The sequence below is a fragment of the Cetorhinus maximus genome, chromosome 23 (genome assembly GCF_964194155.1).
Source record: "Cetorhinus maximus chromosome 23, sCetMax3.hap1.1, whole genome shotgun sequence".
Lineage (NCBI taxonomy): Eukaryota > Metazoa > Chordata > Chondrichthyes > Lamniformes > Cetorhinidae > Cetorhinus > Cetorhinus maximus.
The window spans coordinates 23,045,126-23,064,682 of NC_135901.1; the positions used below are offsets into that span (position 1 = coordinate 23,045,126).

At 47.1% G+C, this 19,557-nt stretch overlaps 2 protein-coding genes across 3 annotated transcripts in view; one reads left to right on the plus strand and one right to left on the minus strand.

Moving 5' to 3' along the window:
- LOC144698430 (uncharacterized) overlaps nt 1-19,557 on the plus strand; it is a 42,733-nt gene that overhangs the window by 11,200 nt on the left and 11,976 nt on the right. The window contains exon 2 of the mRNA XM_078570372.1: nt 17,935-18,088. Within this exon, the coding sequence (XP_078426498.1) occupies nt 17,935-18,088 (154 nt within the window). The remainder of the gene's footprint in view (nt 1-17,934; nt 18,089-19,557) is intronic.
- LOC144697281 (uncharacterized) lies at nt 12,548-17,998 on the minus strand. 2 transcript variants are annotated; one of them, XM_078569231.1, is made up of 2 exons: nt 17,933-17,998; nt 12,548-14,498 (listed from the first exon to the last, which is right to left on the minus strand). In XM_078569231.1, the coding sequence occupies exon 2, from the start codon at nt 14,149-14,151 to the stop codon at nt 13,876-13,878; it is 276 nt and encodes a 91-aa protein (XP_078425357.1). In that variant the 5' UTR covers nt 14,152-14,498; nt 17,933-17,998; the 3' UTR covers nt 12,548-13,875. The 2 variants fall into 2 exon arrangements, with proteins under 2 accessions (XP_078425357.1, XP_078425356.1); XM_078569230.1 differs by having other exon boundaries at nt 12,564-14,498.

Sequence of the window (19,557 nt, forward strand, 5' to 3'; positions counted from 1 at the left end):
CGCAAAACTCTGTCCTCTATGAGAGGGGACAGAGAGAGAGAGGGAGATGGGAGAAGTACCGGGGGGGTGGGGGCTCAAAGGAGAGAGATTTTGCACATCTTCAACTCAACCAGAGCTTTGACAGAATCTCCCAAACCCTGATGCGCTATCTGGAAGGACCAGGGTAGCAGGTCTATGTGAAAACCATCACCTCCGAGTTTCCTCCCAAGTCACACACCGTCCTGAGTTGTCTGACATCCAGTACTGTATAAGAAGAAATTTTTTATTTAAACATTGGGAAGACTGAAGCCATTGTCTTCAGTCCCCACTACAAACCCCACTCCCTAGCCACATGCTCCATCCCTCTCCCTGGCAAATGGGTGAGGTTGAAGCAGACTCTTCACAACTTCAGAATAATATTTTACCCCAAGATGAGCTTACAACCAGATCTCCATGTTACCACCAAGACCGCCTATTTCCACCTCAGTAACATCACCCAACTCCATCCTAGTCTCAGCTCATCTGCTGCTGAAACACTCACCAAAAGGGAATTGGATAAACACCTGAAGAGGAAAAGCTGGGCTGCAAAGAAAGGATAAGGGAGTGAGATGAACTGATTTGCTCTTGCAGAAAACCAGCATGGACATGATGGGTTAAATAGTCTCCTTCTGTATTGTCATCATTCAGTGATCCTATAACTCAATGAAAAAGACCTACACTAGAGGCCAGCGACCAAACTTTGCAACCAATTTCCACCCTGATACAAAGCGGCTCTTAACTGGTCCGTCTGTGTTTCTAGGTTTGGTTCTGTGAGAAACACCTGCAATAAAATAATAGCAAAATATTGCAGTTGCTGGAAATCTGAAATAAAAAGAGCAAATTCTGGAAATACTCAGCATGTCAGACAGTAACTGTGAAAAGAGAAACAGAGTTAACGTTTCAGGGTGTGCAGAATTAACCTGGTGGAATAAAAATGGGAAACGATTTGAAGGCCAACATAAGCTCAGAAGTGGAAGAGAAACGATCTTTAGTGCAGGAAAAACAATTCCTGGCCATGGGAAGATAAAGCTGATAAACCATCAGCACATAGCTGGGGAAGCAGTGGAAGCCTCATTTTTTAATATATTCATTCACGGTATGTGTGCTTCGCTGGCTGGGCCAGCATTTATTGCCCATTCCTAGTTGCCCTTGAGAAGGTGGTGGTGAGCTGCCTCCTTGAACTGCTGCAGTCCATGTGGTGTAGGTACACCCACAAGTGCTGTTAGGAAGGGAGTTCCAGGATCTTGACCCTGAAGGAAGTTCCAGGATCTTGACAGTGAAGGAAAGGCGATATATTTCCAAGTCAGGATGGTAAGTTACTTGGAGGGGAACCTCTAGGTGGTGGTGTTCCCATCTATCTGCTGCCCTTGTGTTTCTAGATCGTAGTCGTGGGTTTGGAAGGTGTTGTCTAAGGAGCCTTGGTGTGTTCCTGCAGTGCACCTTGTAGATGGTACACACTGCTGCTACTGTGCATCAGTGGTGGAGGGAGTGAATGTTTATGGATGTGGTGCCAATCAAGTGGGCTGCTTTGTCCTGGATGGTGTCAAGCTTCTTCAGTGTTGTGGGAGCTGCACTCATCCAGGCAAGTGGGGAGTATTCCATCACACTCCTTAACTTATGCCTTGTAGATGGTGGACATGCTTTGGGGAGTGAGGAGGTGAGTTACTCATCACAGGATCCCTAGCCTCTGACCTCCTCTTGAAGCCACAGTATTTATATGGCTAGTCCAGTTCAGTTTCTGGTCAATGGTAACCCACAGGACGTTGATAGTGGGGGATTCAGTGATTGTAATGCCATTGAACATTGAGGGGCAATGGTTGTATTCTCTCTTGTTGGAGATGGTTATTGCCTGACACTTGTGTGGCACGAATGTTGCTTGTCACTTATCGGCCCAAGCCTGGATATTGTCCAGGTCTTGCTGCATTTGGACATGGGCTGCTTCAGTATCTGGCAGTCCATATCCATTTAGATAGTTGTCAGAAATAACAGTAAAACACCAAACATGGTCAGAAAACACCCATTATTAAAGGAAGTGGAAGTTAGACAATGGCAGAGAGGTGACTGGGGAGGACAGAGGTGAAACAGAGCAGTAGATAGACATGGATTCAAATCCACAGTAAAGCCGCAACACCAGTCCCAGAGCCATGGAACCAGAGCATGACACTAAAAGCTCTAAATTGCAGGTGGACGCTCAATAATGCTCACCTCTGAAATAATTTCAATTTTAAAATCTCCTGCTGGAGCCTGCAGTTGGAAAGACAACAGAAACACTGGAGGCAGAGAAAAATCTGGCAGTCTTCAAATCTTCTAACTCTCTGTAAAAGGAGATAACAAAGGTCATAATTGTCAGTTGAGGTTAGAAATTGAGAAGAGACAAACATTTCTCTTGATCTGAATTTGCTGTGTGTAAATCCACCCCTTGTAACCCCCTGTAAAAGGAGGTTCCAAAATCCATCTCTGTCAGTCCAGGATAGAAATTCTCATTATCATCTCCTCCTGCTTCCTGGCCCAGGATTGCTTAAGCAGCGACAAATTTCCATTGGAAGCAGGTAAGAGGTTCACTAGGCTGGTTCCTGGGATGAGGGGGTTTGTCTTATGAGGAAAGGTTGAGCAGGTTGGGGCTGTACTCATTGGAGTTTAGAAGAATAAGCGGTCTTATTGAAACATGAGATTCTGAGGGGCTTTGACAGAGTAGCTGCCGACAGGATGTTTCGTCTCATGGGGCATTCTCAAACTAGGGGACACGGTTGAAAAATAAAGGGTCTCCCATTTAAAACTGAGATGAGGAGAAAATTCTTCTCTCTGAGGGTCATCAGACTTTGGAATTCTCTTCTCCAGTGAGCAGTGGAGACTAGCCCTTGAATATATTCAAGGCTGAGTTAAAGAGAATTTTGATCTACAAGGGAGTCAAAGGTTATTCCAAATCTTTGATAAGGCAGCAGGAAAGTGCAATCAGATCAGCCATGATCTTATTAAATGGGGGAGCAGACATGATGGCCCAAATGGTCTACTTTTTTTTCATTCATGGGATGTGGGCTTCACTAGCTGGGCTAGCATTAATTGCTCATCCCTAGTTGCTTTTGAGAAGGTGGTGGTGAGCTTCCTTCTTGAATCACTGCCGTCCATGTGGTGTAGGTACACGCACAGTGCTGTTAAGGACCCAGAACCTCCTAATTCTGATGTCATTTTTATGTTCTTCAGACGGTTACACTTGTGCCCTGCAGCACATTACCCATCCGTTAACCCAGGTCAGGCACCGGCTCTTATATGCAGAGTGAGAGTAAAATCAATGAGGCAATGATTTTCTCTCCTGGTCGCTGGGACCCTGAAGCCCCGCCCATGCTCTGTTCCGTCACCAAGATGATCCCGCATGCGCACTGCTCCCGCTGAAGAAAGATGGCGGCCGTTAACCTGAAGTCGTTCCCGGGTAAAAGGCCCGGACCTGCAAACGCGATTCCATTCCTCTTATTCGGGGTTTGAGGCCAACACCTGGTGTTTATGAAGCCTCGGCTCCCTCTCGACTCTCAGCTCCCGGCTGCATTCCTCCCTCCGCCTGCTCGCTCTCACTCGTTTCTAAAAACCTCTTCAGCACCCAGACGGCCCGAGCAAAGTCAGATTGCGCATGCTCCAGATTGTTCAGCACTGCGCCTGCACACTGACCTCCTGTAGAGTGTGTAGAGCACATTCACACCCGCAGGGAATGTTGGATAACATCAGCGCCATTAAAACATCCAAACACAGAACAAAATAATTTTGTTACGTAATTGAGATAAAATAATTTAAAAATACACGGAAATCCTTGTGAATGCACTGCTATATTCCATTTCTGAAGGTAGTTTAATGCTCTAAATGATTCAGACTTGAATATAGGAGGTATGACCAATGTATTCGCAGATGACACGAAAATTGGTGGTGTCGTAAATAGTGGGGAGGAAAGCCTTAGATTACAGGACGATTTAGATGGGCTGGTAAGATGGGCAGAGCAGTGGCAAATGGAATTTAATCCTGAGAAGTGTGAGGTGATGCATTTTAGAAGGACTAACACGGTAAGGGAATACACAATGAATAGTAGGGAGCACATTGGGACCTGGGTGTACATGTCCATAGATCCCTGAAGGCAGCAGCACAGGTAGATAAGGTGGTTCAGAAGGAATATGGAGTACTTGCCTTTATTTGTCGAGGCATAGAACATAAGAGCAGGGCGGTTATGTTTGAGCTGTATGAAACGCTAGTTAGGCCACAGCTGGAGCACTGTGTGCAGCTCTAGTCACCACACTATAGGAAGGATGTGATTGCACTGGAGGGAGCGCAGAAGAGATTCACCAGGATGTTGCCTGGGCTGGAGCATTTCAGCTATGAAGAGAGATTGGATAGGCTGGGGTTGTTTTCCTTGGAACAGAGAAGACTGAGGGGGGACATGATAGAAGTACACAAAATCATGAGGGGCATAGATAGGGTAGATAGGAATAAACTTTTCCCCTTAGCCCAGGTGTCAATAACCAGGGGGCATAGGTTTAAGGTAAGGGGCAGGAGGTTTAGAGGGGATTTGAGGGGAAAACTTTTCACCCAGGGGGCGGTTGGAATCTGGAACACACTGCCTGAGGGGGTGGTAGAGGCAAGAACCCTCACAACATTTAGGAAGTATTTAGACGAGAACTTGAAACGCCATAGCATACAGGGCTACTGACCAAGTGCTGGAAAATGGGATTGGAGTAGATAGGTGCTTGATGGCCAGCATGTACACGATGGGCCGAAGGGCCTGTTTATGTGCTGTATAACTCTATGACTCTGCTCTCCTGTGGGAATATACTGAGCTTTTAAAACTTTCCCAGCAGTTTCCCTCTCTCTCACTCCTGCCCTGAAGGTGCTGACTCTGGCTGGGTTCAATCCCACAGTCACTAGTCCCTCTCTTTCTCTCTCTATCTCCTGAACAGAATATTCACTATTTTATAGAACGATACTGCACAGATGGAAACCATTAGGCCCATCATATCTGTGCTGGCTCTTTGGAGGATTTGTCCATTACTTCCACAGCTCTGCTGACACTGTCAGGACAATGTAAAAGCCCATGGGATTCAGGATAATGTGGCAAACTGGATAAAAGGTTGGCTTTGTAACAGGAAACAAAGGGTAATGGTCAATGGAAAGCCCTTGCGAATGGAAAGTTGTCTCAAGTGGTGTTCCACAGGGCTCAGTGTTGGGACGCTTGCTGTTTGTGTTATATATTAACGATTTGGACGTGAACTTGGGGGGCACGATTGGGAAATTTGCAGATGACACAAAGATTGGCTGAGTAGTGGATAGTGCAAAGGATAGCCATAATCTCCAAAACGATATAGATGGGTTGGTGGAGTGGGCGGTAAAGTGGCAGATGGATTTAACATAGAGAAATGTAAGGTCATACATTTAGGGAGGTCAAACAGTTACAGGGTTTGCAAAATAAATGGGAATATGCTAAGAGGGGTAGATGAAGTGAGAGATCTTGGCGTACTAGTACACAGGTCCCTGAAGGCAGCAGTTCATGTAGACAAAGTTGTAAAGAAGGCATATGGAATGCTCTCCTTCATTGGCAGAGGTATAGAATATAAAAGTAAGGATATAATGTTGGAATTGTATAAAACACTGGTGAGGCCACAACTGGAGCATTTGCAGTTCTGGTCGCCACATTACAGGAAGGACGTAATAGCTCTGGAGAGAGTGCAGAGGAGGTTTACAAGAATGTTGCCAGGGTTAGAAAAGTGTAGCTATGAGGAGAGATTGGATTGGTTGGGGTTACTTTCCTTTGAACAAAAAAGGCTGAGAGGTGACTTGATTGAGGTGTACAAAATTATGAGGGGAACAAATAGAGTGGACATGATAAAATTGCTTCCCTTGGTGGAGAATCCTAGAACCAGGGGACATAGATTCAAGATAAGTGGCAGAGGGTGTAGGGGGTACATGGGGAAAAACTTTTTTACGCAGAGGGTAGTGGGTGTCTGGAATCCGCTGCCCAAGTTGGTGGTAGAGGCAGAAACTCTAAACTCTTTTAAAAAGTACCTGGATCTGCACCTTAAGTGCTGCAAGCTGCAGGGCTATGGGCCGAGTGTAGGAAGGTGGGATTAGAAAGGGCATCTGGGTGCCCTCGGGCTGGCATGGACATGATGGGCCGAATGGCTTCCTTCTGTGCTGCAAGTTTTCTATGGTTCTATGATTCTAATGTATATCTGCTGTAGCAATGTAAGAGGTGAATGGAAAAGGTTTTTCAGTTGGAAACTTCTCAGGCACACACACCCCTGTGGAAAGATTGATTGACTAGTGTGCTGAGGAGATATTTCCCTCCTAGTGTTTGACAAGGTTTTTACCAAAACTCGCTTTCACAGCCATATTTCCTTCCTCAGTGACTGTCTCCATCTCCGATTTACCTCGCGTGAATTCCAAATGAAGTTCCATCCTTCATGTTTCGAATCCATCCAGGATTATAGGTATTTCTGGGACATACAATATTCCTCGGAGTGGTGTTCTCACTGTATCCTGAGATCCACACTCAGTGCCATGCGCTGCCATATGTGCACTCTCTCTCTCTCTCCAGCAGCAGCTACTCACACTATCTCAAGGCTGTCCTTGTCCCCAGTTTCATTTTATTCTTTGTCTCATCTGATGCCTTAACATGAAACTCTTTCTCTTCCTTTCAAGTGTTAAGGGACACAAGCTCCAACAACTCATTGATACCAATGCCCATCCAGGACCCTCCACCCCTTCCTATCCCTCTGACCCCATCCTGTCTTCTGACCCCAGCCCGTGCCATTTTTTCACCATACGCTCTGACCTTCCCCTCTCTGATGCTGAATGTTCAATATTCAGCAAAGGACTCTGTTTCAAACCCTTACACCCTCACCTCAATGAATTTCGGGCTCGGCATGATGCTGAACTCTTCTTCCACTGCCTTCATCTCTGTGCTCACTTCTTTGGGCAGGAGTCCTCCCCCACCCCCCCACCGTGAAAGGATCCGTTCAACGGATCCTTTTACCCCCTCCAGTATTATCCCCCCACTTGGACCCCTCCCTCTGGCATCTTACCTGCTATTGATCTTTTCATTGAGAACTGTTGGCGTGACATCAGCTGTCTCAATTTCTCTGCTCCTCTCACCCACTCTAACCTGTCTCCTTCTGAAATTGCTGCACTCCATTCTCTTAGGTCTAACCCTGACTTTATCAAACCTGCCGACAAGAGTGGTGCTGTTGTTGTCTAGCATACTGACCTCTACCTCGCAGAGGCTGAGCGCCAAGTCTAAGACACTTCCTCCTACCTCCCACTGGACCATGACACCACCACCGAACATCAAGCCAGCGTTTCCAGGACTGTCACTGACTTCATCTCCTCTGGAGATCTTTCCTTCCAACACCAGACAGCCCGCTTCTACCTCCATCCCAAAACCCACAAACAGGACTGTCCCGGTAGATCGATTGTGTCAGCCTGTTCCTGCCCCACGGAACTCATTTCTTCTGATCTTTGCTCCGTTTTCTCTCTCCTTGTCCAGTCTCTTCTCACCTACATCCGCGATTTCTCTGACGCCCTACATCATATCAACAATTTCCAGTTTCCTGGCCCTATCCACCTCCTCTTCACCATAGACGTCCAATCCCTCTATACCTCCATCCCCCACCAGGATGGTCTGAGGGCTCTCTGCTTCTTCCTTGAACATAGGCCCGAACAATCCCCATCCACCACCACTCTCCTCTATCTGACTGAACTTGTTTTCTCATCGAACAATTTCTCCTTAAACTTGTCTCACTTCCTCCAAATAAAAGGTGTGCCTATGGGTACCCCGTGGGTCCCAGTTATGCCTGTCTCATTATGGGGTATGTGGAACATTCCTTGTTCCAATCCTACTCAGGCCCCCTCCTACAATTCTTTTCCCAGTACATCGATGACTGTTTTGGTGCCGCTTCATGCTCTCATCTGGACCTGGAAAAATGTATCTATTTTGCTTTCAATTTCCACCTCTCTATCACCTTCACATGGTCCATCTCTGACACTTCCCTTCCCTTCCTTGACCTCTCTATCTCCGTTTCGGATGATGACTGTCCACCAATATTCACTACAAGTCCACCGACTCCCACAGTTACCTCGACTACAACCCCTCACACCTTGCTTCCTGTAAGGATTCCATCGCATTCTTAGTTCCTTTGCCTCTGTTGCATCTGTTCCAATGATGCCACTTTCCAAAACGGTGCTTCTGACATATCTCCCTTCTTCATTAACCACGGTTTCCCTCCCTATGTGATTGACAGGGCCCTCAACCGTTTCTGACCCATCTCCAGCACCTCTGCCCTCGCACCTTCCCATCCCTCCCAGAACCATGATAGGGTCCCCCTTGGTCCTCACTTTTCACCCCACCAGCCTCCACATTCAAAAGATCATCCTCCACCATTTCCATAACTCCAGCATGATGCCACCACCAAACACATCTTCCCTTCACCCCCCACCGCCCCTGCGCCCTCCTCGTCGACATTCTGTTGGGACCATTCCTTCCGGGACACCCTGGTCCACTCCTCCATCACCCGCACACCTCATCCCCCTCCCACGGCACCCTCCAATGCTATTGCAGAAGGTGCAACACCTGCCCATTTACCTCCTCCCTCCTCACTGTCTAAGGTCCCAAAGCAGCGCTTCACTTGCACCTCCTTCAATTTGGTCTACTGCATTCACTGCTCCCAATGCCTTCTCCTCTGCACTGGGGAGACCAAATGCAGACTGGGTGACCGCTTTGCGGAACACCTTCAGTCTGTCCGCAAGCATGACCCAGACCTTCCTGTCACTTCCCATTTCAACACATCATCTTGCTCTCATGCCCAAATGTCCATCCTTGGCCTGCTGCAATGTTCCAGTGAAGCCCACTGCAAACTGGAGGAACAGCACCTCATCTTCCGATTAGGCACTTTACAGCCTTAACTTAACACTGAGTTCAACAACTTCAGACCATGAATTCTCTCCTCTATCTTCATCCCTTTTTTTAAATGTATTTTTATTTTTTATCCACTTATTTTCATTTTTATTCATTTATTCATTGTTTTATCCCCTTTTTAGCCCTTTTTCCATCCTTTATCCCCAACCACCGCCCCCTCCCACCACCCTACCCCCAAAAGGGCCACCTGTTACTCGTTCCATGTTGTTCTTTTCAGAGTGCTTACCCTTGTTCTGCTATTATCACATTTTGCTTTGTTATCTTTATTCCACTATCAGCACCTTTTTTGGCCCTTACCACTACCATTAACACTCCCTTTGTCTTTTTGTTCATGACACCTTTGTCAATCTCTCCTTTGCCCTCACCTATCACTATCTATCTAGCTTCACCTGCTCCACCACATCCCCTCCCCCCAACTAAACAGTATAAATGTCATCACATTTCTACCTCTCTTTAGCTCTGAAGAAGTCATATGGACTCAAAATGTTAACTCTGTTTTTCTCTCCACAGATGCTGCTAGGCCTGCTCAGTTTTCCCAGCATTTTCTGTTTGTATTTCAGATTTCCAGTATCCGCAGTATTTTGCTTTTGCTGAGGAGATATTAATGGTTCATTGAACTAAAAACAGAAAGTGTGGAAAAACTCAGCAGGTCGGGCAGCCTCTGTGGAGCGAGAAACAGAGTTAATGTTTCGAGTCCAATATGACTCTTCAAAACAGAACCGGTCTTTTGTCCTGTATTCTGACAGTAAAACTTACAGTGCTTTGTTTCTTTATTATAACCACTCCCATTGCCTTTTGTTCCATGACATCTTTGTTATTTAATCTATCCAGCTCTCGAACCTATCACTGGGCTTCTCGTTTGTTCTACCCAACCCTCCCCGCTTTCTCACTGAAAGCATCTACAGAAATACTTGTTTCTGAAACAATATTCTGTAACGTTGAACAGACAGTGTCCATTTAACAACCTGATCTCACATGGAATCTACCTCCTTTTGACAATTTCACATCGGAAATTGCCGGGCCAGACATCTTTTTTATTCATTCATGGGATGTGGGCATCACTGATAGGCCAACATTTATTGCCCATCCCTAATTGCCCTTGAGAACGCGGTGGTGAGCTGCCTCCTTGAACCGCTGCAGCCCATATGGTGCAGGTACACCCACAGTGCTGTTCGGAAGGCAGTTCCAGGATTATGACCCAGCGACAGTGAAGGAACGGTGATATATTTCCAAGTCAGGATGGTGAGTGACTTGGAGGGGAACTTCCAGGTGGTGGTATTCCCATCTACCTGTTGCCCTTGTCTTTCTAGATCATAGTGGTCATGGGTTTGGAAGGTGCTGTCTGAGGAGCCTTGGTGAATTCCTGCAGTGCATCTTGTAGATGGTACACACTGCTGCTACTTGCGTCGGTGGTGGAGGGAGTGAATGTTTGTGGATGTGGTTCCAATCAAGCGGACTGCTTTGTCCTGGATGATGTCAAGCTTCTTGAGTGTTGTTGGAGCTGCACTCATCCAGGCAAGTGGGGAGTATTCCATCACACTCCTGACTTGTGCCTTATAGATGGACAGCCTCTGGGGCGTCAGGAGGTGAGTTACTTGTCGCAAGATTCCTAGCCTCAGATCTGCTCTTGCAGCCACAGTATTTATATGACTAGTCCAGTTCAGTTTCTGATCAATGGTAACCCCCAGGGTGTTGACAGTGGGGAATTCGGTGATGGTAATGCCATTGAATGTCAAGCGGCGATGGTTAGATTCTCTTTTGTTGGAGCCTGGCACTTGTGTTGTGCAAATGTTATTTGCCACTTGTCTGCCCAAGCCTGGATATTGTCCAGGTTTTGCTGCATTTGGACATGGACTGCTTCAGTATCTGAGAAGTCGTGAATGGTGCTGAACATTATGCAATTGTCAGCGAACATCCCCACTTCTGACCTTATGATGGAAGGAAGGTCATTGATGAAGCAGCTGAAGATGGTTGGGCCTAGGACACTACCCTGAGGAGCTCCTGCAGAGATGTCCTTGAACTGAGATGATTGACCTCCAACAATCACAAGCACCTTCCTTTCTGCTAGGTATGACTTCAACCAGCAGAGAGTTTTCCCTGATTCCTATTGACTCCAGTTTTTCTAGGGCTCCTTGATGCCACACTGGGTCAAATGCGGCCTTGATGTCAAAGGCAGTCACTCTCACCTCACCTCGGGAGTTCAACTCTTTTGTCTATGCTTGAACCAAGGCTGTAATGAGTTCAGGAACTGGGAGCCCCTGGTGGAAGCCAAACTGGGCGTCAGTGAACAGGTTATTGCTAAAGAAGTGCCACTTGATAGCACTGTTAATGACCCCTTCCATCACTTTACTGATGATTGAGAGTGGACTGATGGGGCGGTAATTGGCTGCGTTGGATTTGTCCTGCTTTGTGTGCATAGGACAAACCTGGGAAATGTTCCACATAGCCAGGTAGATTCCAGTGTTGTAGCTGTACTGGAACAGCTTGGCTAGGGGTGCGGCAAGTTCTGGAGCACAAGTCTTCTGTCCTATTGCCAGAATATTGTCAGGGCCCATAGCCTTTGCAGTATCCAGTGCCTTCAGCTGTTTCCTAATATCACGTGGAGTGAATTGAATTGGTTCAAGACTGGCAACTGTGGTGTTGGGGACCTCCGGAGGAGGCCGAGATGGATCATCCACTCGGCACTTCTGGCTGAAAATGCTTCAGCCTTATCTTTTGCACTTATGTTCTGGGCCCCGCCAGCATTGAGGATGGGGATATTTGTGGAGCCTCTTCTCCAGGTGAATTGTTTAATTGTCCACCACCATTCATGATTGGATGTGGCAGGACTGCGGAGCTTAGATCTGATCCATTGGTTGTGGGATCGCCTAGTTCTATTACTTGCTGCTTATGCTATTTGGCACGCAAGCAGTCCTGTGTTATAGCTTCACCAGGTTGACACCTCATTTTAAGGTATACCTGGTGCTGCTCCTGGCATGCCCTCCTGCACTCTTCATTGAACCAGGGTTGATTCCCATTGCTTGATGGTAATGGTAGAGTGGGGGATATGCCTGGCCACGAGGTTACGGATTGTGTTCGAGTACAATTCTGCTGCTGCTGATGGCCCACAGCGCCTCATGGATGCCCAGTCTTGGGTTGCTAGATCTGTTTGAAATCTATCCCATTTAGCACGGTGCTCTTGCCACACAACACCATGCGGTCTGATACAACTGAATGGCTTGCTCGACCATTTAATAGTCAACCACATTGCTGTGGATCTAGAGTCACGTTTAGGCCAGTCCAGGAAAGGGTGACAGATTTCCTTCCCTAAAGGACATTAGTGAACTAGATGGATTTTTACAACAATAAACAATGGTTTCATGGTCACCATTAGACTTTTAGTTCCAGATTTTTATTGAAATTCCAATTCCACCATCTGCCGTAGTCCCCAGAGTATTATCCTGGGTCTCTGCATTACTAGTCCAGCAACAATATCACTATGCCACCTCGAACATAAAACAGTGAACATTATCCACCCCCCGCAGATCCCAATATAGACTGATGGTCCTGAGCTGCCTCTAGAAAATAACCAGTGATCCAACTCGTCAGTTACAATATTTAATCAAACAAAATTGATCAAAGATTCAGATAAAATATTCTCCAGAACTTTCTAACACGTGCTGCAGTCGTTTGTGACAGTTTCATAGTGATCACATTACCTGGTGTAGTTTGGGTTTATTTTGTAGCCATTCCAACCCATCACTGTCCCTGAGGAACTTTACCCCCACCCTGATTCTCCAGCCCAGAGAAAACTCAGTCACTGACCTGAGATGAGGGACTTTAATGGCGGCTGTGACAGTCCAGCATTCACCGAGAGTCAGAATCAACCCCATCTAATAAACCCCAAAGCTCAATATAAATCAGTGAAAATTATCCCCAAGACCGGAATATAAAACAGTGAACATTATCCCCAAGACCTGAATATAAAACTGAGCATTTTTCCCCCCAGACCTGAATATAAAATAATGAATAGTATCCCCCAGATCCAGGAGCTGTCCTGATGGATTCAGACTGCGACATTCCATTGTTCCAGATGCGTTTGTTCTAGGAACCAGATTTAAGGGCCCTATCATTGGAGCTTCGAGGGGGGTGAATGGCCAACTCTTAATTCTTATGTTCATGTAATTACCACAGTCATTTTCAGACTGGAAACTTAAACCTGCCGTTTCACTTTCAGTCAGGAACAGATCACAGTTTTACACCAATCTCTGATTTGACAGCACATTTCCAGCATTCACCGTTGTTCTTCATGACTCTAAACACAGTTGTAAAGGCGCCTTCTGTTCCGTGTCTAGGAGCTCTGAACCAGGGAAACAGGCGGAATGAATCAGTGAATCTTTTCCCACACTCGAAGCAGGTGAATGGTCTCTCCCCTGTGTGAGCTCGCTGGTGTTGCAGCAGGGTGAATGCCTGAGAGAATTCTTCCCCCACGTGGAGCAGATGAACAGCCCCACTCCAGTGTGAGTGCACTGGTGTCTCAGAAGATTAATGCTGCTTTTAAAGATCTCCTTGCAATCAGAACGTTTAAATCTTCTCAAGTCAGTGTGAACTTGCTGGTGTCTCAGGAGGTTGGATGAATGAGTGAATCCCTTCCCACACTCGGAGCAGATGAACGGTCTCTCTCCAGTGTGAACTCGCTGGTGTACAGTGAGTTGAGGTGATCGCCTGAACCCAGCCCCACAGTGAGAGCACCTGAACGGTCTCTCGTCAGTGTGAACTTGCTGATGGCGCATCAGTGCCCTGGAACTTTTATACCATTTTTCACAATCTGGACATTTGAAATGTTTCTCATCAGTGTGAACTCGCTGGTGTTTCAGCAGAGTGGATATATCAGAGAACCCCTTCCCACACTCGGAGCAGGTGAATGGCCTCTCTCAAGTGTGAACTCGCTGGTGTTTCAGTAGGTTGGAAGAACTAGTGAATCCTTTCCCACACTCTGAACACGTGAAAGGCTTCTCCCCAGTGTGAATGCGTCGATGAATATCTAATTCAGATGGGTAATTGAATCCCTTCCCACAATCCTGACATTTCCACGGTTGCTCTGTGGCACCAACCCCAATGTGGCTGTGTCGATGGTATTCCAGACGGGATGGATAATTGAATCCCTTCCCACAGTCCCCACATTTCCATGGTTTCTCCACGGTGTTCATGTCTTTGTCTTTCCAGGTTGGACAATCTGTTGAAGCCTTGTGCACACACAGAACACGTGTACGGTTTCTCCTCACTGTGAATGGTGCAATGTATTTTCAGGCTCTGTAACTGGTTAAAGCTCTTTCCACAGTCAGTTCACTGGAACACTCTCACTCAGATGTGTGTGTCTTGGTGCTTTTCCAGTCACACTGATGTTTGACATTTTTTCCCACAGACAGAATAGGCAAGCTTTTCTCTGTGCACATTCAAAGGCCGATGATATTCAGGTCCAGGTGAATCAAGTGACTCTGTTAGATCTTGACGTGATGATTTTTTTTCTGTCTGCCAATCTTCAGCTAACAACATCCTGCAAAAAGAGTTAACAAAAGTCATCACATCAGTCCAGGATAGAAATTCAGAACAGACAATTCTACTTTCTATGGAACATGCTTTCCCTGAAAGTTGTAAATTCCCAGCTCACACATGCCTCCCTCCCACCTCTCTCCTGTGCAGATTCCAGTTAAGGTTCTGTCCTCCACTCCCAACTTTCTCCCTCCCTCTCCTGTGGCTGGGTTCAGTTCTCCAGCTCCCAGGTGCAGACTGAGAATAAAATTGATGAGTCAATCATGTTCTCTCCTGGCCACTGGGACCCTGAAGACCTACCCATCCGATGACCAATCCCCTGCCCGCCCACCAAGATGGCCACACATGCACTCTGCTGTCTGGGCTAGCCAAATAAATACTGTGGCTACAAGAGCAGGTCAGAGGCTAGGAGTCGTGCCATGAGTAACTCACCTCCTGACTCCCCAAAGCCTGTCCATCATCAACAAGGCATAAGTTAGGAGGGTGATGGAATACTCCCCACTTGCCTGGATGAGCTCCCCACAACACTCAAGAAGCTTGACACTATTCAGGGAAAAGCAGCCGTTTGATTGGCACCACTCAAACATTCACTCCCTCCACCACTGATGCACAGTAGCAGCAGTATGTACCATCTATAAGATGCACTGCAGGAATTCACCAACGCTCCTTAGACAACACCTTCCAAACCCATGACCACTATCACCTAGAAGGACAAGGGCAGCAGACACATGGGATCACCACCACCTGGAGGTTCTCCTCCAAGTAACTAATCATCCTGACTTGGAGATATGTCACCGTTTCTTCACTGTCGCTGGGTCAAAATCCTGGAACTCCCTCCCTAACAGCACTGTGGGTGTACCTACACCACATGGACTACAGCGGTTCAAGAAGGCAGCTCACCACCACCTTTTTAAGGGCAACTAGGGACGGGCAATAAATGCTGGCCCAGCCATCGAAGCCCACATCCAGTGAATGAACAAAAAAAAATGGCCCACCTTTCTCGCTCAAATGGCAACCGGTAGTCTGGGTAACCTGGGCCTGTCACCGGAAAGGGAGCCTCCCTCCCTGATCTGCCCTGATTCCCTCTTCCTTTGGCAGTTCCTCTGGATCAAGGGTGACTTGTTTCCACTCTGGTCGATGGGTTCTGAAATGGCTGATAAGTCCAATGTGTGATCTGTAGACTCTGTCACATGCGGAGTTGAAGGGTTGGGTAGATGGGTTGTTTGGAGGTATGTGTGCTCCCTGAGACACCTCGACTTCACCTCAGCGTGTTGCCGACCAAGTCTCAGTCATGTGCCTTCCCGAATGACCCTTCTCCATTTCGACTGGTGAAAATCCAGGGTCTTCCATAAGTTGGTGGGGACAAATGATCTCTTCAGGAGATCGCTGCAGTGTTTCCACTGATCTCCTGAGTGTCTGTGATTGAATTCCAACTTGAGCAGTTGGTTTGGAGTCTCGTGTCAGACATACAAATGACATTTCCCGCCCAGCAGAGCTGGTTTTGAGTGATCAGCCCCTCAATGCTGGGTGAGTTGGCTTGGGAGAAGATGCTGCTATTGAACCACCTTCATTGCCACTGGATTTGGAGGATCTTGCTGGTGGTATTTCCCCAGTGCTTTGAGGTGCCTGATATTGGTTGACCAAGTCTCCGAAGCCTTTAGGAGCATGGGGATCACTGCTGCCCGGTAAACCAGGACCTGAGTTTTGGGTTTGACATTCTGGTCCTCAAATAGTCTGTTCATCATTCTGCCGAAGGCTGAACTGGCACATTGGAGGCAATGATGAATTTTGTTGTCTATGTCAACCTTCAGCGAGAGGGAGCTCCCAAGATAAAGAAAATGGTCCGTATTTTCCAGGATTTCACTGTTGCTCTTAATCGATGGGGTGGGGGCAGGGGAAATATGTGGTAAAACCCACAAGATAAATAACAAATGGTGGGTAGAAAGTGTATGGGAGATCCAACAACTCACGGAAATCAACAACATGCATGGTTTCTTCAGCGCTGTCAAGACAATCTATGACTCGAGCACTCTGCGGCCCAACCCACTGCGAGCCAAGATAGAGGGGAGCTCATCAAGGACAGGGATCACTGGACAGAACATTTTGAAGAACTCCTCAACTGAGACTCTGTCTTCCACTTGAATGTCCTCATCTCCACTCCTCCATACCCTGCCCGGCTCAATCTCGATGCTTCCACGGTCGGGAGCGAGAGTGAAAAACCCAATCAACAGCTGAAAATCAACATGGCCTCTGGAGCAGATGGAATCCCTGCTGAAATTCTGAAACACGGCGGTGTTACACTCCTGGCCCGGCTGCACAACCTCATATTCCTCATTGGGAAGAGGGATGCATACTGGAGGATCTCTGGGACACTCTAATTGTGACTCTATTCAAGAGGGGAGACTAGCTCGAATGCAGTAATTACAGGGGAGTCTTCCTGCTGCCTGCATAGGGAAAATCATTGCAATGCTCCTCCTCAATCACCTTCTCTTAGTGGCCAAAGAGCTCCTTCCAGACTCACAATGCGGTTTTCTTCATCGAGAGGCACCACAGACACGATCTTCACTCTGCGGCAAATCCAAGGAACAGCACCAACCTCTGTGCTTGGTCTTTTTCATCCTTACAAAAGTCTTTCACATGGTCAAACATGAAGTTTTTTGCAGTACCGCCTCAAATTTGCCTGCCCTCAGAAATTTCTCACTATCCTCCGCCTACTCCACGATGACATGAAAGCCGTGAACCTCATCAACGAAATCACCACAAACCCTATCTCAGTGAAGACTGTGATCAGGCAAGGCTGTGTCATTACACCAACCCTCGTCTCCATCTTTTCTGCATCTCACCTCAAGAAAATTACCCAAGGGCGTGGAGATAATCTACAGAACAGACAGGAAACATACACCACCTTCAAAACAAAACCAGAATCAGTCCAACCTCAGACATTGAGCTCCAGTATGTAGATCCTTGATTTCTATGTTAAATCCATTTATTTGCCTTGATACCCTTGCTTCAGAAATGTCCAGTAATCTCAGTATTTTTTAAATTTCCAATTGACGAAATCTCAGCAGAATTTCAGATTTTCACTATATTTTCTGTGAACTGATTTCTGACATTGTTCCTGAACAGCCGAGTCTCAGTTACATAAATAAATATCACTGATTTGTACATTTAAATGGTAACAATTATTATGCTCGTAATTAAGTTGTGCAACAAAATTTCAAAGAAACATAATAATTTTAATAAAATACGGCGAATGCTGGAAATGTGAAATAAAAACAGAAAGTTCTGGAAATCCTCAGCAGGTTTGGCAGCTTCTGTGAAGAGAGAGAAACAGATTTAACATTTCCAATCCAATATGATTCTTCTTCAGAACTGAGTATTTCCAGCATTCTGATTTCATTTTAAACACATAATTGATGTAAACTTTATTGTCCTTACAGGTATCTGGATGTAAATCTGATTTCAGACCTTCCTCTGAACAGTTTTCAAACTAACTCCAGCTCAATGTCCATTCCTTCACGAAAGACCCGGATGGAAAACACACAGCACAAGATGGCGGCGGCCGGTTGCCCGGGTAACCCGGGCCTGTCACCGGTGAGGAATAACCAGTCTCAACGTCCCTTCCCTCACCAAGATGGCCGTCCATACGCCCGACTCCCTGAACAAGACCCGCCCTCCTCTCCCAAGATGGGCAGTGCAGTGTGGGTGTGCGCTCTGAGCATGCTCAGTGTCAGTCAGGGTGACAGAGTGAGGAGGAGCGGACGGTTCGGGAGGCGGGAGGAGATTGTGAGCACAGGGTAGGAATGGAAACCCCGGCTGGATTGGGAACTGGATCAACTTCTGGGGTAGGCCCCAGGCCCCGTGTTTACCCCGCGGTGACAGGCCCGGAGGGAGGGAGCGATGGAGCCGGCGGCTGGACGGGGAGGATTTGGAAACACTTTGTGGATCCGCAAACCCTGAGGAATAATTGTCAGCTCCTGGTTTGCAGCTGCGGGGCTTCTCCCCCCCCCGGGAACAGGCCCAGGTTAACGGCCGCCATCCTGGGTCAGCGAGTGGAGGATGGTTCACATCAGAGGATGGGGGAGGGGGGACAATAAATAAGAGGTTACACTTTGGGCTCAAATCGATGAGGAATCTGATCTGTGGGAAGGAAGGAAACCCTGGAAGGTGGACGGGGAGGGTTCAGAAACACCCGCTGGAGGCCCCAAACCCCCAACAAGGACCTGCAGGTGCCGCGTTTGCAGCTCCAGGACTTTATGTTTTATGTGCGGCCATTTCGGTGAAGCAACAGAGAGTGGGCGGGGCTTCAGGGTCCCAGTGACCAGGAGAGAAAATGATTGATTCATTGATTTTGTTCTCACTTTGCACATAAAGGCTTGAGAATTGAATCCAGTCAGAGCAAAGGACAGGGAGAAAGTAAGTGGGAGTGTAGGAAAGGAATGGTGGAGATGGTGCGATGGGTTTGGATTTCAGCACAGGGAGGAGCGGGATCCTGTGGGACAGGGATTCACAGCTCCAGAGGAACAAGAGAGGTAAATTATGTTCTATAGAAACTAGAATTGTCCGTTTTGAATTTCTGTTGTTCTGTTCTTACAGTGATGGGGAAGGTCTTGTGGCGCAGTGAGTACTGTCCCTGCCACTGAGCTGAAGCTCCAGGTTCCACTTCAGGACTTGATGGCCATGGACATGCGTTCATACAGTGGATTCCAAACAGGTTGGTTATGAACCTGTAAATCCTTCCAAACACCAATGACAGGCAGTAAGAGTGGGAGTGTACCCTGGTCAGCTGTGCTTGATGTGTGATAGTGCCCACATGCAATTGCCTCTGGTGACAAGTTAGCAAACTGTTCCAGGACAAAATAGCTATGGAAACAGATGTAAGCACATGATTTGTCTACATCATATGCCACTAGGCATGGGAAGAGAAAAGAAAAAGACCTACGGTGATGACTTTAGTGAACTCCTTTCACAGCCGCTTAGAAGTGAAGGATTGCAGAAGTGAAATTCAGATCAAACCTCATATCAAGTTTTGGTTGAGGCAGTCCATTCATCAGGACCTCAAT